Source organism: Artibeus jamaicensis, unplaced genomic scaffold, assembly GCF_021234435.1.
Source record: "Artibeus jamaicensis isolate MK-2021 breed Jamaican fruit bat unplaced genomic scaffold, CSHL_Jam_final contig_518, whole genome shotgun sequence".
NCBI classification, from domain to species: Eukaryota; Metazoa; Chordata; class Mammalia; order Chiroptera; family Phyllostomidae; genus Artibeus; species Artibeus jamaicensis.
Genome location: NW_026521870.1, coordinates 2,078,396 through 2,104,093, shown reverse-complemented (window position 1 = coordinate 2,104,093; position 25,698 = coordinate 2,078,396). Strand labels below are relative to the sequence as shown.

Below are 25,698 nucleotides of genomic sequence, written 5' to 3'. Positions count from 1 at the left end.
AGAAAAAAAGATACACACAGATTAAAAGTAAAGGGATGGAGAAAGATATTTAATGCAAATGAAAATGTAAAAAAAAAAAGGAGGTAGCAATACTTACATGTGACAAAACAGAGTGAAGAACAAGGCTATAATAAGAGATAAAGAAGGATACTACATAATGATAATGGAGCAGCTCAACAAAAGAACATAAGACTTGTAAATATTTATGCATTCAATATAGCAACACCTAAATATGTAAAGCAAATCTTCATGAACAAAAAGGGAGAGACAGGTAATAATACAGTCATAGTAACATTGTAATAGCCCATTCTCATTAATGGATATATTTTCCAGACAGAAAATCAATAAGAAAACAGTGGTCTTAAATGACACACTCTTATCAGATGGATTTAATTGATATCTTCAGGGCATTTCATCCCAAAGCAGCAAAATATACATTCTTTTCACATGCACATGGAACATTTTTTAGTGTAGACCACATGTTAGGACACAAAACAAATCTCAATAAATTTTAAAAGTTAGAAATCATATCAAGCATTTTCTCTGGCATTAATGGTATGAAACTAGAAATAAATCACAAGAAAAAACTGAAAAATCTATGAGACACATCAAGAGCAGTTCTAAGAAGGAAATTCATAGCATTACAAGCCTACCTCAAGAAACAAAAAAAAATCTCATATAAACAATCTAACTTTCCTTTTTCAAAGGAATTTGAAAAAAAACAACAAACAAAGCCCAAAGCAAGTAGAAGAAAAGTAGTAATAAATACTAGAGCAGAAACAAATAAAATAAAGTCTAAAAAATAATACAAAAGATCAATGAAATCAAGAGCTGGTCCTCTGAAAAAATAAACAAGATTGACAAACCTTTAACCAGACTCATCAAGAAAAAAGACAGAGATCTCAAATAAATAAAATCAGATATGAAAGAGGAGAAATAACAACTGACACCAAAGAAACACAAAGAATTGTAACAATTCTAAATGCTAACAAATTGGACATTATGAACAGAATGAATAAATTCCTAGAAACATAATAATCTTCCAAAACTGAATCAGGAGGAATCAGAAAACCTGAATAGACAGATTATAACTAGTGAAATTTAAGTAGTAACCAAAAAATGTCCAACACACAAAAGTCCTGGATTGAATAGCTTCCCAGGTGAATTTTACTGAACATTTAAAAAATAACTAACATTTATTCCTCCCTAACTTTTCAAAAAAGTTCAAGAGGAGTAAAGACTCCCAAGCTCATTTTATGAGGCCAGCATTATCCTAATTCCAAAACCAGATAAAGATACTACAAAAAAAGAAAATTGTAGGCCAATGTTCCTGATGAACATAGATGCTAAAATCCTTAACAAAAATATTAGCAAGCTGAATCCAGCAATATGTTAAAAAGAACATACAAGAAAAGCAAAATAAACAACTAAAAAGAACATACACTATGATCAAGTGGAATTTATTCTGGGATGCAAGTTGTGACATACCACATATAAAATGATGGATAAAAAACACAATCTTACCAATAGATGCAAAAAAGCATTTGATAAAATCACACACCTATTTATGATAAAAGCTCTCAGCAAACTGGGAATAGAGGGAAAATACCTCAATGTGACAAAGTCTATTTATGACATACCCACAGCCAATATCATACGTGAAGGGCAAACACTACAAACATTTCCCTTAAAATTAGTAACAAGACAAGGATGTCACTTTCACTACTCTTATTCAACATAGTACTGGAAGTTGTAGCCACAGCAATCAGATAAGAAGAAATAAAAGGCATCTCAATTGGAAAGGAAGAAGTAAAACTCGTTATTTGCAGAAGATATGATACTGTATATAGAGAAACCTAAAGATTTGCAAAAAAATACCAGAATTGATAAATGAATTTAATAAAGTAGCAGGACCCAAAAGAAATATCCAGAAATTATTTGCATTTTTATATACTAATAACAGACTACAGAAAGGCAAACTAAGAAAACAATTCCAGTTACAACTGCATCAAAAAAAAGTACCTAGTAATAAATTTAACCAAGGAGGTAAAGGATCTGTACTTGGAAAATCATTAAAATGCTGAAGAAAGAAGCTGAAGAAAAAAAAAACTGAAGGGGACACAAGCACATAGAAACATAGACCATGTTTATGGATTGGAAGAATTAACATTATTAAAATGCCCATACTACCCAAAGCAGTCTACAGATTCAACAAAGTTCCTATCAAGATACCAATGGCACATTTCACAAAGCTAAAACAAATACTGCAAAAATTTATATGGAATTACAAAATGCCCTGAATAGCCACAGCAATCTTGAGAAATAACAAAGTTCTAGGAATTGTATTACCTGATACCAAACTATATTATAAGACCATAGTAATCAAAACAGCATGGTACTGGCATAAAAACAGACATATAAATCAATGGAACAGAATAGAGACCCCCCCCAAACAAACTATGCCTTTATGGTCAATTAATATTTGAGAAAGTAGCCAAGAACATACAATGGTGCAAATATAGTCTATTCAATAAATGGTGTCAAGAAAATCATACTGGTACATGCTAAAAATGATACTAGAAATGTTTATACACCACACACAAAAATAAACTCAAAATTATTTAAAGATTTAGATGTCAGCCTCGAAACCATAAAATTAAAGAAGAAAACATAGCCAGTAAAATCTCTGACATTTCTTGTATCAATATTTTTTCCTCATATATCTTTTTGGGCAAGGGAAACAAAAGAAAAATAAACAAAGTAGACCCCCTCAAACTGTATAGTTTTTGCATAGCAAAGGAAACCATCAACAAAATGAAAACACAACTTACCAAATGGGAGAACATATTTGCCAATGATACATCTAATAAGAGCTTAATATGCAAAATCTAATGAATAATATAAACTAACAGACAAAATAGAAACACACTCACGGAGAGAGAACAGACTGACAGTGTCAGAGAGGAGAGGGTTTAGGAGGCTGGGTGAAAAAGGTAAAGGGATTAAGCAAAAAAAAAAAAAAAGTCAGACACAGACAGTAGTAAGGTTGTTCCCAGAGGAAAAGCAGTTTGCAGGGAGGGAGGAGAGTGAAGGCAGAGATAAATGGTGATGATGGGGGACTTGATTTGGTGTGGTAAACACACAATACAATATATAGATGATGTATTTTATAATTGTACATCTGAAACCTATATAATTTTATTAATCAACTTCACCCCATTAAATTCAATAAATAAAAAAAAAAACTAAAAGAGAAAGAATATTTACCCCATCTATTTTTTTGATCATTTCTTCTTTAGTCATATCTTTTCCTGGAATAAAGCGGGTTCTGTTCTTACCCTCAGGATTAACAAACTGTTTCTCCAGTTCTTTTATTCTGTCTGTACACTGTGAAAACTATTAAACAAGAAAAAAACATTAACTTTAAATCCAACTTTCTTGTTCATAAATCTTAAAATTACAAAGCTCAGAGTCTTTAGCATCTTTAGGTAGGACTGACACAGGCAAAGGTGGAAGACAATTCTTAAGACCCTATCAGCTGAGACTTGATGTTAGGCAATGTTTCCACTCACTCGTGGATGATGAGGATGATGTCAGTAACTGACCCTAAAAGAAGGCAGTTAACAGGAGTTAACAACAGGTTAACAAGCAGTCTGATTATATGTGACTGCCAATTATTAACAAACAAAAATCTCCAGAGGGCAAGAGCACTAAAAATGGGAGAGCTAGATCTTTCCAGAAAGCACCAAAAACAGAATTATGCTGGTGGTAGTAAAATTACTGGAGTTTTGAGCTGTGAGAAAGTTGGGCTAGGGTTGAGATTTGGGAGGGTGTATATATTCTGGGAAAAGCAGAAAACACTTCATGGGAGAAAAAAGACATCTGTAGGTCAGTTGCTCAAAGCACAGATTCCATCCTGCAGTAGTGCTCACGGCCTTTGGAAACAAGTCCTGTAACTCAGGGGTCTTACAGGGTCCAGGAGTGGCCTGGCTTGATTTATGTGTAAGAACTTATACTACACACAGACCAATAGTGGAGGAAAAAATGAAAAGCAAATGGTCCCAAGAAGTGTCTCTGAACACTTTCTCACCTGAATCTCGAGCACTGCTAGGTCGGCATCTAGGGACCTCTTGGCGGGCAGTAGTTTCTGAGTCACATGAATCTGTCTTTGCTTCTCAGCAATCTTCAACTTAAGGAATCGGATCTTTTCATCCAGGACATGTATTTCGATTTCTGCATTTAGTTTCATTTTCTCTTGGATATTTATTTTTTCATAAAAAATGCACACTTCTTCTTCCCGCTCTATCAGCTGAACACCACTACAGTCAAATTGAGAGGCAGAGATTGAGAGTATGTCGAGGCCACAGCTTTATTTGCTATTGTGGTCCCTCTGGATTTGGGTGCAAAATACACATGAACATTGCATAATTCTAGAAGACAATAGATATTTACCAGTGGCTTTCTAGTTAAACTCCGCACTTTGAATTTTGAGGGATAGGAGAGGGACAGTTGTTTAGCGCTCAGCTGTGAGCTGACCATGTAGTTGGCTGGCACGATATCTCTGCAAGTCCCCAAGGTTTCCTGGGGTGGGAAGAATGTCATTCCCCACGCATGAGCAAAGTGCTCCCATAGCCTGATTTTCCGCAGACCCTTTTCTTGGACCAGACTTGCCAACCAAGGGCTGGCCAGATGTACCCAGGCCAGGGAATGCATTTCTGCAGTTATTCTGTTCTAGGTAACTTGCCAAGCCCACTAGGTTCTTTTAAAATTGACTGTTTCCAACACAAACCTCCTAATAAACAGGCAAAATTCTGTCATTTATAATAATGCCAGGGGAAAGACCCCCTCCTCCTGAGGAGAATACGGGGAAGAAACAAAGTAAGAAATTTCTAATTCCAGCCCCACAGATCTGACCAGGGCCTGGCAGTGCACTGTCTAAATGCTTTCGTCTGTGCCAGGAGCCAAACAAGAATACTCCCCCACACCCCCCAGAGAAAACACCTGCCAACTCTTTGAAAAATGCTATTCTTCACCACTCTGGAGTTCTTCCCACACACTGTGCATATCCATCATCCCAGAGTTCATTCCTAATTCTTTCTCTCTTCCTCAAAACATGCGTTCACATAGTTGTATTTGGCTAATCTTAGCTCTATATTTTGTTGCATTTGCCATTTATTGGTTCTTTTCATGATCTCAGTTTTCTTGAAAATATAAACCATAAAGCAATGCTTTAGCATCTTTTTGCACCTTCAGGGTCCAGCACTTACACAGAACACAACCAAGGGTTGATGAAAAACAATCTGATACCAGATATAATTACTGTGGGGCTCTGCAGTCTTACTTACATGCAGGTTTTTCAAAGCACAAGCAACTTGGAGAAACTGCTAAAGCAGCGATTGAGTAATGACATAATTGTAGCTTGGAAGAAACGATGCTACTCCTAAAGGTCTGACTTACTCGCTGAGGAAATGAACTGGGAGAATGACTGAATAAATATCATAAAATGAACTAACTGTCACAAAAATGGGTATATGATCCAAAGACTTGGGTCAATTTGATTAAAATGATTTGATGTTATCAGAAGCATCCTGACTAGTAATCTGGGAAAGGACTTTGATCTTCAAGTAGGCAACTTCTCAAACTCTACCCTTGCCTGTCTCTCTTACAAGGGCAGCTTCTTATTTCCAGGCAAAACATACAGCTACCCCTCTCCACCAAACTAATAAAACCTCAATGTCAAATTTCCCTTACTAGTCCCTGTCAAGTCGAGATAGAAAAAGGGGAAACATTCCTAAATAAGGCCTCTGGGTGCTTTGTTCTCACAGTAGGTTCCTGATTTTTACCTTTCATTTCGAGACTGAACGGCTTGTTCGTATTTTTTGCGAAGCTGCACCATCTCCTCTTCAATCATTGTGATCATGTGGACCAGTCTGTCAATGTTATTCAACTGGGCTTCCTTCTTCTCTTTCATTTCCTGAAGTTTTGCTACAATTTTGCAAACATCGTTTTGCATGCTCTCTCTGATGGTAACATTGTTGGCGTGTTTCAGCATGGAATTTTGTAGCTTTCTTTATGGGAAATGAATAAGGCTATAGTTTTTCTTAGTTTCTTTAAAAAACAATCAAGACTTCAAAACATAAACAATTAAAGTAGCTCTTGCTTTACTACATCCCTTGAAATGACAATAGTAGTAGGTAATAATGATATTCATCATGTGATACTCTCAGGGATTCTTGTAATCTTCCCAGGTCTTGGATTCCCTCTCTGTCAGATGAGAACACGTTCCTTTTGCACCCCCAGACTCTCCTGCCCTGCTTTGTCAAAGCTAGAGTCTATAGTGGTTCATTCACTGCTCTGTTGTCCTCTGGAGACTGCTCTCTTAAGGGCAGAGATGGTTGTATCTGATAATGGTCACTGGACTTAAGCTGGTACCTGACTCGATATAGCTTCACAATAAATGCTAAATGAATGCATGGCTTCTAGAAATGATAATTTGCTTTCATGTAGGATTAGAACCTGATTAAGAAATTAGATTTTCTTTTTTTGTACAGATTCCTTCCTCCCCTCTATCCTCATCCTTCTACTACATACACACAAGGGCCCGTTTTGTAGTAACTTTTTCAAAGGAACCTGGGCAATAATGGCCCCCAAAAGATTTCAGATTTTACAGACTCAGTAGACTAAATATTGAAATATAAGTAGAAGAGTCAAATAGATCTTGGCACACAATCAGTGATAAATTTTAAAAAACCATTTGCCAGACATTTCTGGGTATTTTTACATGGTTTAACTTAATAATAAAACGTTCTATAAATAAGGACAATTTTTATGGGTAAGGAATGTGAGCTCAGAAAGGTATTTTGCCTGAGGCCACGCAGCAGGAAAAGTAGGAGGGCTGGGAATCGAACCTAGAAAGCCACCTCTCTTAACCAAGGTACTATCTCTCACAGCACATTAGATGCTTCAAATCTACAGCCAGGGAATGCTGGTTAATAAATGTTTGATTGTCTTCTAACTTTAAATGCAAACTGTCAAATTGGTGCTTTTTTTCTAATTGAATAAGTGAAAATTAGCATAGTAAACATAGTTATTATAGCGTAGTTTTTCATTTACTTAAATAGATGGCTCCCAAATAGTAGAAGCATAAGGAATCACATTCAGATGAGTAAGGGCTTTTCTAGCTTTGTGAAAGACTATTAGTTTACAACCTGCTCAGTATTTTTGAGTTCAATGAATCAGAAGAGAACACTTCGAAAGTACAATAATAATAATAATAACACTTACCTTTCTTGAGTAACTGCACTATTCCTTAAAATTTCCAATTCATTTAATGACATTTTATGCCTTTCTTTTATTTCATTTACTTGCTGATGAGATTTGTGAAGTAAGTTAACAAATTTGTTTCTTTCATTTCGAACAGTGTCATACAGTTTAGCAAACCCTTTGAGTCTGTGGAAAATGCAAGTATTTTTAAATTTGTGAAATTAGGATCTGTTTTTGTCTCTGCCTAACTAGATAAATTATCATGTAATTCTTTTACCTCCTATGAATTTCACGTTTTTTCTTCTTGTATATCCTGATTTCAAGATCCTTTGCTTTGATATCCTTCATGATGTCGTTATACTTTTGCTAAAATATAAAAATTACGTGTGAAATAACAATTTTAAAAAGTCCACCACCACCAACATACGAATACTTGCAGCCTCACCCCATATCTTTCCTATCCATTAAGAAAAGTCCTTTGTGAAGATCTGGGGAGATTGAAAAATTGTCTTACCAGCTGAAGTAAACCACACTCGCTAGGACAAAGGGTTAATTAAAGAAGCAAATGAAGGAGAGAGGAGGAAAAGAAAAGAGCCTGGGCCGGATGGGTGTGAGGGGAAGTTCTGGGAAATTTTGAGGGAGCCAAAAAGGGGACTGGGTGAGTGAGGTGTTTGTGGAATGTAGATGAGAGAAGGGGCTTTGTTAGTAAGTTTTGGTAAACTTTTTAAATCGAATCCTCTGTGGTATTTTGTGAGAGACAAGGCATGCTTTAAAAGCATTTTTCCATTTTCTTTTGTACATTGAGTGCGTTTTCCTACACAATACATCACTATACTGAGAACAGCCATAAGGAGATATTACAGATTACACATGAATATCGTGTCAGCACTTACAGTTTTAAAATCCTAAAAATATACCAAGTCTAAACACACTAACTGTGTTCTTCAAAGGTTAAGATGCTGGGCCTTCCACCTAGTGTAAGACACATATTCGAAGATAAAGTATGTGCTGACAGAAACCAGAGGAAACAGTTTCTGTTGGCCTTCTGTTGGGGACTGTGAGAGCAAAACCCATTTGCCATGGGTGATTAAAAAGAAATTAGGCATTAGAGCCACGATTGACATGCAGGAATTTTATGTTGCTCTCAGTGAGACTAGGAGTGAGGAAGAAGCTGAAATTATTTAAGTAACTCCAAGTGTGAAGAGTTAAACAGATATAAAAATTGAGTACCATCTGAAAAATAATTAAATAAAAATTAAAAAAAAATAAAATATTTCTAGCTATTGAAAAAAAAATTGAGTACCATCAACTCCCTCTTGGAGGTAATGGCAACATTGGATTTTTCCTTCACCTTTTGTCTAGTTTTAGGGATTGTAGATGACATGTGAAATAAAATGATAAGATTGACTGTTGTCTCATGAAAATTATAGTTTATTACAGCTAATGTTTAACAGACTAATTCCCCACACTAAGAATACTTAAGGCAAACAGCATCTTTCTCAATTTCCCTATTTCAAGAGAAAGAATTGTGTGCTTTTATAAGAATGAGTTCATTTACAAATGAATTTTGGTTTGACACATAGATAATATATGTACCAATTTTGAGATTAATTTAAAAATTGTCTAATTTGTAAAACAGATCATTGTTCCTTATAACAAGGATTCCACTGCGCTCTCCTTTCCTTGTTTTGTTCTGCTCCTCCTCTTCTCCTCCACCTGTTCTCTCAAGTTACCTTCTTTCCTCCTCCTCCCTTCCTCCCCTGCCATGGCCTTTCCTTCCTTTACTCTACAAAACCCAGCTACCCCATGAACTCTCCTGGGCCAACCACGCTAAACTTCTATTAGTTTCTGAAATCTTCTGAGGTAGAAAAAAGAAACAGTTAATGAGGACTTGGAAGAGTTTGCTGTGGGTTGTGTGGTGTAGATCTTTTTCTCAGTCTTCTTTGCAAAACCTTTATTTAACCTCATAATTTGCTAATGCTTTGATGTGAGCTCTTTCTGGGGAACAAGAAGAATTGCTAGTCTGTAAATTCTTGCTCAGAATTAGAACAAAAGTTGTATTTAGAAACCATCAACATCTGGACCACATGGCAAATTCAGGTTTTCTTGTGTAGCAATAATTTATATCATATTCATTTTTAACAGGGGTCCCCTGGCTATAATCTTTAAGTGGAATAAATGGTTCTAATATTAGAGTAATAGCTAACATGGCTAAAGGAAGGTTGATTTTGCTATTGGTTTTATTTTTGTTTTGGTTTTGGGATGTTGCACTGGGTCTGCTCTTGTACTTTGTCCAGAGCCCAGGAAAGTTACCAGGTGAAGCAGGAACTAAGGGTATCATAACATCAGTTTAAATGAGGATGGCTTGCTGACCTTGGGAGGGACAGCAGTCTAGTACTACCTGCTCTTGAGTTGTTCCTAGACAAATCACAGTTCGATGTGAGATATCTGTGGCCTGGGCAGCTGTCTGCCAGCTCCACCTCATTCTTAATGATTGTCATCTGCTTAAGTCCTCTGCTCATTGTGATTGATCTAGCTCCGTGTCTTTCTGGATCTAGAAAGATTGTCAATCTAGATCTAGATTGACTACTACTTATTGAACGTGCATGATTGAGTCTTACTTTGGGAAGCTGTATCATCAGTGGAATTTGAAGAAGACTTAACAATTACAGCTTTCTAGTGAACATTGTGTTAAAATGAGGCTACTCTGAGCTCTTGTAGAAATTTGAGAGCACTTACAAAAATGCATTACCTGGGCTTTCAGGAAGTCCTTGGATTTTTGCTCCTTCTCATCAATTTTGACTTGGGTCACACGAACAAGGCTGAGTACTGAGTCTCGCACGGTTTCTTGCTCCTTTAAAAGCTTACTTTCTTCCTCAAGTTGTTGCTCTATTAATTTACACTCAACTTCTGATAAAATTTTCTTTTGAAAAACATAACGTATTATGATTTATTTCTTTGGAAGAACACACTAAGACCATTATCTTAGACTATGTTTTTTATTTCCCATGTAGAATTTCTTTTATTAAAACATAAAACTAAGTAATTCTACTTCCTTAGCTACAAGTATTTTTTAATCTTATAAAAGAATGTGCAAATATGATAACATGTTTAACACAATAGAACTTTTTCTTATCAGATTGTATTTTCTTTTTTTTTAACATTTTTTATTGATTATGCCATTACATTTGTTCTACTCCCCCCTCTCTGTTCCCCTCCACCCTGCACACCCCTCCCCCACTATTCCCCCCCTTTAGTTCATGAACACGTGTCTCAAGTTCTTTAGATTCTGTATTTCACCTACTATTCTTACCCTCCCCCTATTTTCTATCTACTGTCTATGATACTTATTTTCTGTACCTTCTTCCCCCTTCTCCTTCTCCCACTCCCCTGTTGCTAAACCTCCATGTGATCTTCATTTCTATCGTTCTGCTCCTGATCTAGCTGTCCTCTTAGTTTGCTTTTGTTTTAGGTGTGGTTGTTAATAACTGTGAGTTTGCTGTCCTTTCACTGTTCATCTTTTTTATCTTCTTTTTCTTAGGTAAGCCCCTTTGACATTTCATATAATAAGGGCTTGGTGATGATGAACTCCTTGAATTTGGTCTTATCTGAGAAGCACTTTATCTGTCCTTTCATTCTAAATGAAAACTTTGCTGGACAGAGCAATCTTGGTGGTAGGTCTTTGGTTTTCATGACTTGGAATACCTCTTTCCAGTCCCTTCTTGCCTGTAAGGTCTCTTTTGAGAAATCTGCTGACAGTCTGATGGGAACTCCTTTGTAGGTGACTGTCCCCTTATCTCTTGCTGCTTCTAGGATTCTCTCCTTCATTTTAATTTTGGCTAATGTAATTATGATGTGCCTTGGTGTGTTCCTTCTTGGGTCCACCTTCTTTGGGACTCTCTGAGCTTCTTGGATTTTCTGGAAATCTATTTCCTCTGCCAGAATGGGGAAGTTCTCTTTTATTATTTGTTCAAATAAGGTTTCCACTCGTGACTGTTCCTCTTCCCCTCTGGTACCCCTATAATTCTAATGTTGGAACGTTTAAAGATGTCCTGGAGGTTCCTAAGCCTCTCCTCATTTTTTTGAATTCTTGTTTCTTCATTCTTTTCTGTTTGGTCACTTTTTCCTTCCTTCTGGTCTACTCCCTTGATTTGAGTCCCAGTCTCCTTTCCATTACTATTGGTTTCCTGTGCATTACCATTGGTTTCCTGTGCATTACCATTCATTTCAATTAGTTTAGCTTTCATATGTTTCTCTAATTTGTGACTAAAATCAACCAGTACTGTGAAGATCCTGATAACCAGTGTTTTGAACTGTGCATCTGAAAGTTTGGCTATTTCTTCACTGCTTAGATTTATTGGCTCTGGGGCTCTGAGTTGTTCTTGAGCCATTTTTGGTCTGTTCATGCCGTTAAGTAGAGGAGCGGAACCTTAGTTGTTTACCAGGGCGGGGTCACCCAGGTCGCTGGTTTGTGATGCTGATGTGGGGGCGGGGTCAGAGAGGGAGCAATGGCGGTCCACTCTGCTAGCCCAGTCCGTCCCACCACTCGCCCCGGCCTGTTTATCTGAGCGGAATTGTGCGAGCCTGCTGCCCTGCACCGTGTGGTCTCAAAGCTCACCTCTTCACTGGTTTATCTGCATGCAAATGCTCGACTGACCGCAGACAGCCAGCTGTGCCTCTTCCCTGTGTCCGCCCGTAGCTAGCCCACGCCTGTGATCCATGCCTTCGGCTGCTTGCGCACCACCTGGTGGGGGATCTTTTTGGTCAACCTGCTCTGCTGCTGGCTTTGCTCCTCTTACCAGTTTAGCTGAGCATTTTGTTGTTTTCAGACACCGTATTGTCGATTTTCTGTGTGGTTTGGTTGTATTTATTGTTGTTAAAAATTTGTTGTTCTTAGATTTGGTTGTGCGCGGACGCAAGGTATTTCCACCTATGCCTCCATCTTGGCGGAAGTCCTATCAGATTGTATTTTCAAGTAAACTTAAGAAAGAGACCTAAAAGCATGTTTTAAAATACTTTAACAGTGGCTTAAATAGACAAAATTTGAAAAATTTAAATTAGATATTGGTGAAATAAAACATTTACTGTTTATTTTCAATAATTTTATTTAAATACTTTTTTATTTAAAATCTCACATGAACTTGTATAAGTTTTGATGGTTCAAACACATCCTTTCCTCCTCAAATTTAATGTAAGGTTAGAGTGGACTTTAAGATACAGAGACAGTCCTGGCTGGTGTAGCTCAGTGGATTGAGCGTGGGCCTGTGAACTGAAGGATCATGGTTGGATTCCCAGTCAGGGCACATGCCTGGGTTCCAGGCCAGTTCCCAGCAGGGGATGCACGAGAGGCAACCATACATTGATATTTCTCTCCCTCTCTCCTTCCTTTCCCCTTTAAAAATAAATAAAATCTAAAAAAAAAAGATGAAGAGACAGACCCATATGAAGCAGGATCATGCTCTCTTTGCTGATTCTCCTATTGAGGTTTTGTGGAGCACTGTTAAACACCCAACAACATGTCAACCATTCTTAGATAGAAGCTTAAAGGAGAGGTGGTATTAACCTGTTGGGCTAAATTCCTTTTAGCGACTTCAACTTCCTTATGGAGCTCTCTCCTCCTCTCAGATAATGTAGAATCATCTTTAGGGATAGCTTCAATCTGGAAATCAAAATGTAAAACAGACATTGATACAGAAAAGAAATCTTCAAAGTCATGTAGTGACCCCAACATGTTCCTTTTGAAAATGATGGGCAAATTATGATTCACAATCTTACAGAAACTGCCAATTTTGCTGAGTATTCTTTATAAAGTCATTGAAAACTAAAATATAATGATATGCCCAAAACCTATAATTTACTAGAGGCAAATATGCTATTTCGCATTCATTTAGAAATAAGATAAATCTTACTAAAATAGCTGCTAACATTTATAGAGCATTAACTATGTGTCAGGCAAAGCTCTAAGACTTATATGTATGGTCTTTAATCCTCACAATAATTCATGAAGTAGGTAGTATTATTATCTCCAATTGTACAGGTGAGGAGAATGAAACAAAGACATTTAGGTAACTTGCCTCAATGGTGTAGGTGCAAATCCAGGAAGTTACACTTAGAACCCATGACCATAACCCTGAATTTTACTGCCTCTCTAACTCATCACTCAGCACTTTGGAAACATGTATATTTAAATGATATTTATTAAACTTATAAAGTGTGAATTTGTTTATTAAATTCTATTGATTAAAGACAAACAGGAAGTATTTATTAATAACAGTGAGAATAGTTGGATACTCATGTTATAATTTGACGAGTAGCTGGAAATTTCTTATGTGAAAGAAAATCCTCTTAACTTTTTTTGTTGATACCAGAAATTCCACCATTACGTTTCTATTGTTTTGGCTTGTGCTTCTGTCCTCTGTTAAAGAACTTTGGGGGAAAGGCAACGTCTCACTCCATCAGTCTTTGTTGCCTTATTAGGAATGAGCTTGTTAGATTCTTCATGATGGATAAGAGAGAAGAGAGGAGGAGACATATGGCAGCTGCTGAAGAGATACCACCCAAGGGTATAGGAAGGGTTATTGTGGGGGGCTGACAGCATCCATTATTAGGGTGTGTTTAGAGTTATACTGAAAGCACATGACTCCAATCTGATGTAGTTTACCCTCTACCATGAAAGCACACACTTCTAGGCACCAGGTGAGGATACTGACTAAAATTTGTCCCAAAGGGAAGATCATACTCTTTAGTGATTTAAAAGATCATCTAACAGGATCCTTCTGAGGTTCATACTACTTTTTAAAACTAGCTAAAGGGTGTCTTTAGACTCCCCAACATCATGAACCTGTGTATCTTTGGTAGCACCTTCTTTACCCCAGACTCCCAAGGACGTCCTGTCTTCCAGGGGCCCTCATGTCCTAGAGTGCTAGCTGTTGAGGAGCACATACTGGACTTTGGGGAATAAAACATTGTCTTGTGAAGTCTATATAACAATATATAGAATTTGTGCTTTTGATCTGCTGATGATTGCTATAGCAGTTCAGAAAAGGGAAAGCCCAACATAGACTTGAATAATCAAGGAGGATTTCATGGAAGTTAAGGAATCAGAAAAGAAGAGTTTGGTTTCTCCTTCTGGAAAGTGGAGTTAATTCTTCCAGGACAGAGAAGTCCAGTAAGCATCCCGGTGCCTGTCTGATTCTCTGCCACACGTGCCCAGGAGTGGCTGTTCCAAGTGCTTTGCACCAGAGGTAGACATGTCTGTGCCTGAACAATAACTGGAACCAGAGATGCTTCTAAAGCTTTTCTTTTAAATTGTTTAAAAATAATTTTATTGTATTTTCACATTACTATTAGTCCCCTTACACCTCCCTCCCAGCATTCACCACACTGTTGTCCATGTCCATGAGTCCTTTTTCCTTTTTGCTCAATTCCTCCCCTTCCTCCCCTCCTCCACCTTAGCTGCTAACATTAATTTTTTAAAAATTTCCCCTCCACTACTCCCCTCTACTGAGAACACATTCACTAGCTACTCTGTCAGCTAAAGGCTCTTGACAAATTTTCCTGATTTCAGGTTTCAAACATTTAGAGACATTCAATGACTGGCTCTGTTTCCAATGTTATGAATTACAAATAATACTGCAATAAGTATATTCATTTTTGAACTTGGGCTAGCTGCTTTCCTGGCACCTTTCTTAGTTCTCCATAAATATAACCCTCTTGTTTCAGGCAGGAATTAAATATTCTTGCTTTGTGGAAGAGGTAACAGGTGAACCATCGCTAGCAGAGCCTGCTGGTTGCCTAGACAATACCCACCCTCCGCTTTGACATTACTAACAGAACCTCAGTTTTGTTCAGTGCTGCAATGTATCTAGGAGTTCTCAGGTTCCTCTGCAGCTGAAGGTTGACTGTATGATTCAGGACAGGCCAATAAAATGTAAGTGAAAGTCTGCTGGATAGGACTTCTGGGAAACTCAGCTACATATGCCTTTTCTTTCTGCCTTTCCCCCACTTCAATATGACCTGTCGCCTAAAGGTGAGATGGCCATATGGGCTTAGAGAAAATATATACATATTAAGGATGGCAGATAAAAAAAAACTAAGAGGATCCTGGACTTTTCATTATATAAAATTACCCCTGTGTCTACCTCTGATTATCTAATATTTTTATTATGTAAATAAAATAACCTTCTATGTAGATAAGCCACTATAACTGAGTTTCTATTACTTCTTGTAGCCAACTTGCAAACCTAATTGATTCTAGTTATAGTCCAGCTGTGCTATAATAGTGGAGTGACTCAAGATATTCACCTTTATATTGAACCCCAAATTGCATATACCAGCAGGTTTTATAAGCTTATTTATTTTAGTTCTTTGTTTGCTTTTTATAAAATAAGATTTCATACTTAGAAAAAATTGTGTTTATTGTAACCAAGCAAATAATTTTAAAAATATGTAAAGTAAGAAATTAAACATCTCTGCATCCCACCTCTACTTCAAATACTCCTCCTCCTTGAGTCGCTGTTAATAGTTTTGTGTCTGTTCTTCTGACTTTTCAATGAATGAACAAATATCAGTAGCTTTCAAAGTTAAGAAACTAGACATTATTCTGTTGCTGTAAACATTTCAATTACTTGATATTAGTGAACCTTGGTTTCTTTAAGACTTTGATACTTTTCTGAAATATTTCAAATGTTTATGAGGTTAGTGGCTTGAATTTCTGGGACACTATAATCAAAGGCCATAGGAGAATCAACGACTGGCTCTAGAGTAAAAAAAAACAAACAAACAAAAAAAACCTGAAAAAGTAGCCACAGCCCTTAACTTTGATCTCTTTCCTTTTTGGATTGTACACAAGTCCGAAATGTTTATGCAGGGAGTAACTGGCCTGACCGCTCCTGTTTTCAAGTACTGCCAACCACTGAAGGTCAATGGCCCAGATAATTGAAAGTCACAAGGTCAAAAGGGAAGTTAGTTTCTCACTGAGATGGTACTAGGGTGAAAACATAGGTATTTCTTAAAATCAATGATGGAAGAGAATTTCAATAAATTTTCATGTGTTAGCTTTATGTTGTATGAGTGCTATTTTATGAACTTAATTACTAGAAGTTTCCTAATATAAGTAGCATTTATTTATTAAAATATGAGCAACTTGTGAACATTTTACTGCAATCTCCTCTTTGGTCGGGGGCCATCCTTATATACTGGTGTCCAGCTAGATCAAGCTATAGTGAGCAAGTTTCATCATCAGAAACAGCATTCAATTACCTTTACAGTATCCCTTTCTTAAAAAGAAACAGGTATGTAAGGACCATGAGATAGCTTAGGAAAGTTTCTAAAAAGAAAGAAGCAAAAAAAAAAAAAACCCCAAAAAACCAAACAAACAAACCCCAAAATACCCACATAAACTAAAAACAAAAAATGTAATTTGTGAAAATAAAATCTATATAGAGAAAAGAAAGAAACTATCATTAATATCCTTAGGGAAGTAATAGAAGATATGATATAATATAAGGATACTATAAAAAAGAAATATTCAGAGAAGAAATAGCTCATGAAAATTTAAAATATGGCAACAGAATGAAAGATTACATAGGATTGGAAAGAAAAATTGAGGAAATCTTCCCTTGTAGCAAGTCCAAAAGACAAAGGGATGGTAAAAGTAAGAGAAAAAAACACAAGGAAATTAAAAGACTGTTTTAAAAGACCCAACATTTAAAAAATAGGAGTCCCAGAAAGAAAGAGTGGATATAATTAAAGAAACTATTCAAGACAGAGTCTCACAACTGATTCACATACATTTCTATATACAAAGAACTCATTCAGTGTCCAGCACAATGGATAAAAATAGAAGACCCACAAGTAAGAACATCATCGTGAAATTAAAAAATTTTGGAGAAGTGTAAACATTCCTACAAGCTTCTAACATGAAAAAGAAAACCAAACTGGCTCTAAACAAAAGATCAAACATTAGAGTGACACCTAGTTTCTTAATAGTGACCCCAGAAGTGAAAAGACAATTGGTCAATGTTTTCATAATAAGAGAAATGATTTCCAAGTAAAACTTTTATATCCAGTTAAATCACTAATTGTTGGGAACCACTCTGCCTGGATTCAGAAACTGTAACCCTTCATGGCTAAGGCTAAGTAGAGAAACCTTGGGACCCTAAGCCACTAAGGAGACAAAGCTTATCTCCCTGGCAGGGGTGCTGCCTCTGACCCCTTTACTTCAGCCTGCTTGGCCCCGAGTGGATGACTGGTTAGCCAATGATGGGTAAGATTCCTCAAAGGAGGAATGACCTAAGACAGGCACAGTCATGAGGGGGCCCTCAGGGAAGGACTTGGTGGGCTATAGAAAAAGGTGGTGATGGACCCTCACCCCTTGGCTTTGATATAGCCTGAGTCCTCGTTTTGTCTGCAAGCTGTCTCCTAATCTCTTGGCCGCCTTACTTCCCCTGCCTGATTTAGGCCTGAAACAATGCCTTAAGGCTGAAACAATGCCAGAGGTGGATGCAGCCTTGTGCTGGAAAGGGCCGGTTTCTCTGGGCAATCAGGCCTAAGAAAGAATGCATGAAATCCTGTTAAACCCACTTCGATAATACCCTCAATTTAAATGATAAGGGTCCAGGTAGGAAGTGAGTTTCTTCCTCAAAGTTTTATGGCCCGTTAATTACCTGACCCTGACTCAGAATAAGACCTCAGAGTTCTTTGAATGCTGTCTATTGTTTAATCATTTCTGCCTGACAATGATTGATGAGTTTTACATATACACTCTGTATTCCTATGCAAATTAAACCAAATAAAAGCCCACTGTGGAACAGGTTCCTTTGAGAGACTGGCCACCTTTCCTCCCCAATCAAGCATGTCTTGGTAGACTTATTCTCATCTATGGTGGCCAGGGGTACCTTGTGGGCAGAGCCCCCCCAACAACTAATTATCTGTAAGTCTAGTGAGAAGTTAAAATCTGACATGTACTTTCTGACACACAAGGTCTTAAAAAATCACTTTCTGTTTACATTTCCACAGAAAGTTATTGGAAGGCATGTTTCTCCCACCAGAGAGTAAGCTGAGAGAGAGAGAGAAATAGGAGGTCCATGAAATGGGGGACCCAACAAAGAAAGGGTATGAATGGAGTCACCAAGATGATGGAGTAAGTCCCCTAAGATATGAGAAATGAGTAACAGATCAGAAAGCTGAAAAAGAGAAAAACACCCCTGATGTCCAGGAGCTGACCTAGCACTAACAGTTAGGCCCTCGTGTTCTTCTCTTGAACACAAAGAATTTCATGGAAAATAACCATCAGACAAGACTATTCTATGATCATAGACCAAAACAAGGCCACATAGTATTGTGTTTTATCCAGACAAAAACATGAACATCATCTAATCCACAAAATATCACATATTCCCATCTTACAGTCTTCCTTTCTAATTACAGCTTTATCTAGTCTTTCTCTTTTTAGCTAAGATATATTAAGATACTAAACCATAGAATTATTCTCACTTTCTCACAATATCCAAAACCCATACAAAGCTCCCTTTTCTTAAACCATCCCCCAAATTCTGTAAGTCCTTTTTAATACCCTCTACCGAGATACCCTGCTGTTCCCCATGTTGTGTGTTCTCTCTTGCTGCAATGAATAATAAACTTAGTTCATTCAACTACAGATGTGTTCTTAGTGGTCTTTGGTTACAGGTCATTAACAAGTCTCAGAAGTGATTACTTCAAAATGAAATGAATAGACTATCAAGAAGATTTTAACCTATTAAGAGGAAATTTTTACAGTAAGAGAAGAGTTCGTTTTGAACTAAGGACAAATATACAGGAAACCACAAATGAAAAATCAGGTTATTTATAAATGTCTTTCTTACAAAATTTTGTAAGAATGGAGAAAATAATTGTCTAATATATAACTCAGTTGTGAATAGCCTTTATATATTCATAATAATGTAAACATCAAATTTTGAATATGAGTCCATTCGGTGTGTGGAGGAATAAGATATATGTGTTGAGCAGAATTATAGAGAAAGCTTAATCTTCATCTTTTATAATTAGAAGTAAAAAAGTGAAAAATCAAAAAGTAGCATATAAGCCTATTACTTAGAGTATGAAGGTATATCATAAGAATCAGCTAAAGGAGTAGGACTTGATTAGGAATAGGAAATATACAGAGTATATGCTATTATCTACCTTTTCATACCAGAGGAAGACATCACTAATAAACCATAGGGCTGATAAGCCAGTGCTAAGCCTCGGAGTCCTTTGCAACATGGTTACTAGAAAGAGCTACCATCTATGAATGGAACTGGTACTTGAGATAAAAACTATTTGCTTTCCTTTGACCATATGATCTTTGGATTATTCTCAGTTCTTCCATACTATGATTATGTAATATAAGGAAAACTGTTTTGAGTAGGTGAGTGACACATGAAAGTGCCACTCAAGGAGGTTAATTAGGTAGCAAGATGGAGGATTTATTGAATGTGGAGGGAATGGAGCCAGGGGAGAAGAACAGCTGGTGGGCAGCTGCGGTCATTCAGATGATGCAGCCTGGGTACTGAGAGACACTTAAGTAAAAGGAGCAGAAGCAGCACTCCTGCCAGGGAGATAAGCTTTGCCTCCTTAGCAGCTTATGGTCCGAAGGTTGCTCACTCAGTCTTAGCCCTGAGGGGTTTACAGCTTCTGAAACCAGGCAGGGCAGTTCCCAACATCTAACCAAGTAAGATTTTGAGATTGATCAAAAGGCCCTGATAGTACAGTTGTCTCCATAGGAATGAAATAGCCATATTTATAGTTATCCTAACTATAAGTTTTCTTTAGCCTTAGAAAAAGTTCATATGTATAAAGAAAGGAAAGCATTTACTTCTTGGTACCATCTTCTTTGTACTACACACTTTCACATTTGTAATCACATTTGTTCCTTGCAATATTCCCAGCTGAAAAGTTTGGAAGTGCCTAGCATCAGAAGGAGTTCAGAGGATCCAGGATTTAAACCTGACTCTGCCAGACTCGCTGCTGATGTTCTCTGGAATAGTATGTTGACACAACTGCCTTGAACACAGCAAACGGGTCAGGAAGTGAGAAAAGTGCAGAATCACTTCTAAATCAGAACAAAGAAAGATAAAACTGCTAGAAAACTGCAAACAAAGGAAAATTGTGCTGTTGGGAAAGTCAGTCTTCTGTGTGCAGTCTTTCCACCCCCACTTGGCTCATAACAATGGGCTTTGGGTCTGGAGCACTTCCTTACCAAGATAGCAAATCCACACACCTGGGCCTCCCGTGGAACTATCTTGCTGTTTCAGGCTAAATGTCTTTCTTTGTTCTGCTTAAGCCTGTATGTCGATGGCCCCCAGGCTCACCCCAGCTTTCAGTATTTCAGACTCCAGAAGAGAAGGGTCAGGCTTCCTTCCACTGCAGCCTGACATGAGAAAGCATAGGCCAGTCATACCAAACTGGCTGTCAGGAGGGGCCTGCAGGTCACAGGGACCAAAGTCCACTACTGAAATTGATCTTGCTCTGTCTCTATGTAAGTAAAGTGTTGTTCCATCCAGTGCTTGACTGTCTTGTTTTCCTCGGGGGCTCTGATACCAAGATACAATGGGCCTCCTCTCCTGGGATTGGTAAGTGGCACATGGTGTTTTGCTTTCCTGGGATTGATACCCTGCACAGTACTCTGCTAGCATGTACCACACACAGAATGTGCCATATTTACTTGGTTAGGTGTTGGGAACTGCCCTGCCTGGTTTCAGAAGCTGTAACCCCCTCAAGGCTAAGACTGAGTGAGCAACCTTTGGACCATAAGCCACTAAGGAGACAAAGTTTATCTCCCTGGCAGGAGTGCTGCTTCCGCTCCTTTTACTTAATCTGTAACTGGCCCCCAGTGCTTGGTCTGTTAGACAATGACAAGTAAGATTCCACAAGGGGGGAATGACCTAAGACATGCAGAATCACTCGGAGGCCCCAGGGAAGGACTTGGGGGGCTATGGAGAAAGGGGGTGATGTACCCTTGCCCCTCAGCTTTGACATAGCCTGAGTCCTCATTCTGTCTGCGAGATGTCTCCTAATCTCTTGGCTGCCTTACTTGCCTGCCTAATTTAAGCCTGAAACAATGACAGAGGGTGGAGCAGCCCTGTGCTAGAAAGGGCAGGCTCCCCAGGAGATCAGGCCTGAGAAAGAATATATAAAATCATGTGAAACCTACTTTGCTAAAAATAATCTTAATTAAATGATAAAGGTCCGAGCAGGAAATGAGTTTGTTTCCCAAAGTTTTGTAGCCCTTTAGCTGATAGACTGTGACTCAGAATAGGCCTTCAAAGTTCTTTGTATGCTATCTATTGTTTGATTCTTACTGCCTGACAATAATTAATAAACTTGACTTGTATTCCTGTGCTAATTGAACCCAATAAAAGCCTGTCCAGGCAAGGGTCAGTGTGATCTCCCCTTGAGAGAGTTGCAAGGCCACTCTAAGGCACTCCCCCCTTGAGGGAGTAGCTGTGCCATCTGTTTTCCTCCACAGGACTTGGTAGTCCGTATAAATTTGTCTCGTATCTTATCCATAATGCCGTGGACACTGCAGGCAGGTGCACGTGTCAGTTGGAGGCTATTTTGTTGCTGTTGCCACAATCTTGGGCATGGTTTTATGTTTAGACAGAGAATAACATTAAAGACTGAGAATATTCCAACCCTTAAAACACAATGGTGAATATCAGAGCAAAACCCACAGAGTCACTGAGGGGACTGTGTTGAAGTGTAGATATGGGGTTTCATTTCTCTTCAGTACCAAATGGAAGTCACAGAGGCATGATTAAATGTGGAGGTGTACTGCAATGTATAATATTACATGAGGATATGATGTCTATGATTAAGAAATTCTTCACATTCCAATTTGTCACGTTAACTCACATGGTCATTAAAAGCTGCTGGTCCTGGCTGGTGTGGCTTAGTGGATTGAGCATCAGCTTGTGAACAAAAAGGTCACTGGTTTGATTCCCAGTCAGGGCACATGCCTGGGTTGCAGGCCAGGTTGGGGCCTGGGAGATGGGGGTGTGTGAGGTGCAACCAATCTATGTATCACTTGCACATTGATGTTTCTCTCCCTCTCTTTCTCTCTTCCTTCCCCTCTGTCTAAACAAATAAATAAAATCTTCAAAAAATCATACTGAACTTTAATAAGTTAAGGATGGAGGTGGTAATTTTTAAGGTAACCACCCAAAGATGGACAGAAAATTCTAAATTCTAAATGCAAACTAATGCATAATCAAAAATGAAGAAAATAGAATGCATGGCCAGCTGATCAGTCACATTGACATGATTTGATCTAGTCCCTGACTGTGATAGTCTACAGTGACACCACGCTGGACCTCTTTCCACTGGTAAAGATGGTGGTTTACTTGGTCTTACCCTGTAGTGACTGGATGGCCCACTGCTTCCCCGCAGCAGGTGGAAGCCAGATCCAAACAAGACATTGCTCTAGTCTTGGGATAGCAAACAGAGACCGAAAAGCACTATAGGATTGTAGACTGTATTATTGGTTTGATGCATTTTAAAATGACCTTTTCTCTGTTCTTCCTCTTTTCCTCTTCTTTTTCTATTGATGATAAAAACAACTTCTTAAAATAATTTTATTTCAAAAAGACAACACTGAGTGGTGTGCAGCACCCACCTCTAATAGAAGCCTTTGATGCAGTGCTTGAGTTTGAGTTAGGGCATCCCAGGATACTTTCAAGAGTAGCTCCATCTTTTTTAAATTTCGAACATCTCGTTCCCTCTCTCTTTGCTTCCGAGAAAGTTCATCGTGGTAGTTCTGTTTGTCGATGGCACAGTTTCGTAAATTGAGATCCAAGAGCCCTCTGTTCCAGGTAAGGAGACAAAATGAAAGTGGTTAGTCACCAGCTGCCCTTCCTGTTTTTAAAGACAGGATGCTCAGCATATATACAGAAAACTATTCTCGTGTTAGAATCAAGTTGTGCATAATGCCCAAAGCAACTTTGTTAGCAAGTTGGTATCATTTAATGCCACAGTGTTACAAAAACCCCAAATTGTATTAGCAGGTTGGCAGAGACAGAGGCTCACAATTTCCCTGAAATTTTACTTAAAATTAGGAAGTAACACTCTTTCAGGAAACCATATCACTAAATTGCTCCCATTTGGAAAAAAACCATAACTACCTCAGAAATACCATTCATTCATTTGTAGGAAAAAGTCCCTCAACCATAGTACTCCCCCATGATATAATTTTCTGGAGGCATATTTCGGGAACTTACAAAATATAACAGATAGTGTCCTTAAGGTTTGGTCTCAGAAAATTGAGGAAAACAATGAATAAAGGATGGAAAAATACTTCTAAATGCTTTATTTAATATATGTTTTATTAATAGTAAAGATTTAAAATTCCATAAAAATGTTTAGTAAAAAATTCTACAAAAAACAAATCTGTTTGAAATTATGTTTTGAATCCTCATATATAGCATCTGGCAGAAGTAATGCCTGCTTGAGTGTGGCTGGTACAGTAATAATATGGGTGTAATAATTTATAGTTTTAATTTGGACATTTCACCTAAAATGTCATATGGTATTGATATTGTGTGATATTGTTATGTTACAGAAGTAACATAACAGAAGTGATATTGTTATGTTACAGAAGAGTGTGATATTGTTTTGTTACAGAAGTTTGTGCTTATGATTTTGTCATTAAAAGGGGTATTATTTGTTCTGGACCCTGTATAAATTGAAAAAAATTTAGATGACAGACAAACATATAGCTAACTTTTCAGTTAGTGAAGTTGCTTCATTCTCTCTGGTTAATTCCAACTGCTTGACCAATTGGTTATATTCTCGTTCTTTGACTTCAAGTAAGGCTCGTTTGCCTTCAACCTCTTTTATCACATCTTCCTTGTCTTCCATTATAGCATTAATTTTGGTTTCAACTTTCTTTAGGGAGTCATTTATTTCTTTGAGTTCACAATCCAAGACCAGTTTTTTCTTTTCCATTTCTCTGTAAGGGATACATACATACATACATATACATGTGTGTACCTACAGATACATACATACACATGCACACACACACACATATACATTAGCCTTATTTTGAGCCCATGCTGTCTTGACCTATTTTCACTTCCTCACCAGGCAACAGAAGAGCTTGTCATAAATTCAGTTACCTCAGAAGTGTGATAAAGACCACTGAGGAGTGGGTCCAGAGGGTATCTCCACTGAGAGCCACTGAGGGCAGGGATTTGTCCAGCCCACCCTTTCTTCCCAGATCCCATATCCTGGGGTTCTACCCTCATTCTGAGCTGAACTGACCTGAACTGACCTGAACTTCTCAACTTTGGCACTGGTGGGCTTGGATTTTAGGAGCACTACTAGTGCTTACGTTTTGCATTTTTCTTTTGAGATCAGTTACCAGAGCAATCATATTATTTCTCCAGAATTTTTGTGTCTTCACTTATCTTTATCTTTTTTAGTTCCTCTAAACCTTGAGAATTTCCTCAGTGTTTTCTGCCTCCAAACCTACCCTGACAACTGCATGCGTGTATGGGTGTGTGGGAGAGGGTGGGGCTTACACATGTGAGCAGAGAGTTCCCATCACTTGGGTTTCAGGCTTCTGGCTGGCTGGCATACTTCCAAACCATAAAATTCTACCCAGTTCAAATAATTTATCCCTTGAACTCCTCTGTTAAAGACAATTGAACTTCTCCATAAAGATATAATTTATAAATTGTAAAGAGAATATTGTCCCAAAATTAATACATAAATGAGTGTTATAAATGATAGTAATATGCTGCACTTCTTTTTTTAAATGAACTTGATATGTACAGAAACAAATGGAAAGATTTCTAAAATTATAATAGTAATCTGATGTGGTGAGTGGTTAATATTCTTGTTTTAGTGTGTACACAAAACTTGGAAGAGTAGGCAGGGAAGGATTAAAAATTTTAAAATGTTAAATCATACACTTTTTTTCGTGTTGTTTTTTCTATCTCTTTTCCAATTTGTACAGGAAGGGATTGATGGTGAACCACTTCATCCTAGTAAAGAAATAGAACCATGTTAAATGATGTAGTCTTGGGCCAGAAGCATTTAAGATAAACAAATTAAACAGGAGAGAAGAGGGAACTACTATATGTAGAATTCTATCTGTTCCGTTCTATGCAGGGTGCTTTACTTATTCTATTTAATCCTCACAGTGACTTTACATTCCAGTTATGGTTGCTACCATTTCAAAGAGGAGGTAACTGAGTCAAAGAAATACAGTTGATGGTTGGCCCCGATTCCCTTTATGAAGGTATACCCGTTGGTCAGAGGTTGCAGGGCTCGGCCTCTCTCAGTTCATGCTTGTTCTCTTCTCAACAGCTGAGCAGAGCTGACTTTTTGGGGAAGAGGGGGTGGAAGGAGGTGGGAAACAGGCTGTGAAATCACTAACTGATATGGTGATAT

The 25,698-nt window shown here is 37.8% G+C and overlaps 1 protein-coding gene across 1 annotated transcript in view; it reads right to left on the bottom strand.

The window, feature by feature from the left end:
- The window catches only part of CCDC146 (coiled-coil domain containing 146), a 151,185-nt gene that overhangs the window by 11,434 nt on the left and 114,053 nt on the right, over positions 1 to 25,698 (bottom strand). The window contains exons 7-16 of the mRNA XM_037162225.2: positions 25,216 to 25,289; positions 24,023 to 24,250; positions 22,919 to 23,105; positions 12,827 to 12,922; positions 10,016 to 10,186; positions 7,541 to 7,629; positions 7,285 to 7,449; positions 5,844 to 6,068; positions 4,091 to 4,319; positions 3,268 to 3,396 (exon numbers count right to left, since the gene is read on the bottom strand). Of these exons, the coding sequence (XP_037018120.2) occupies positions 3,268 to 3,396; positions 4,091 to 4,319; positions 5,844 to 6,068; positions 7,285 to 7,449; positions 7,541 to 7,629; positions 10,016 to 10,186; positions 12,827 to 12,922; positions 22,919 to 23,105; positions 24,023 to 24,250; positions 25,216 to 25,289 (1,593 nt within the window). The remainder of the gene's footprint in view (positions 1 to 3,267; positions 3,397 to 4,090; positions 4,320 to 5,843; positions 6,069 to 7,284; positions 7,450 to 7,540; positions 7,630 to 10,015; positions 10,187 to 12,826; positions 12,923 to 22,918; positions 23,106 to 24,022; positions 24,251 to 25,215; positions 25,290 to 25,698) is intronic.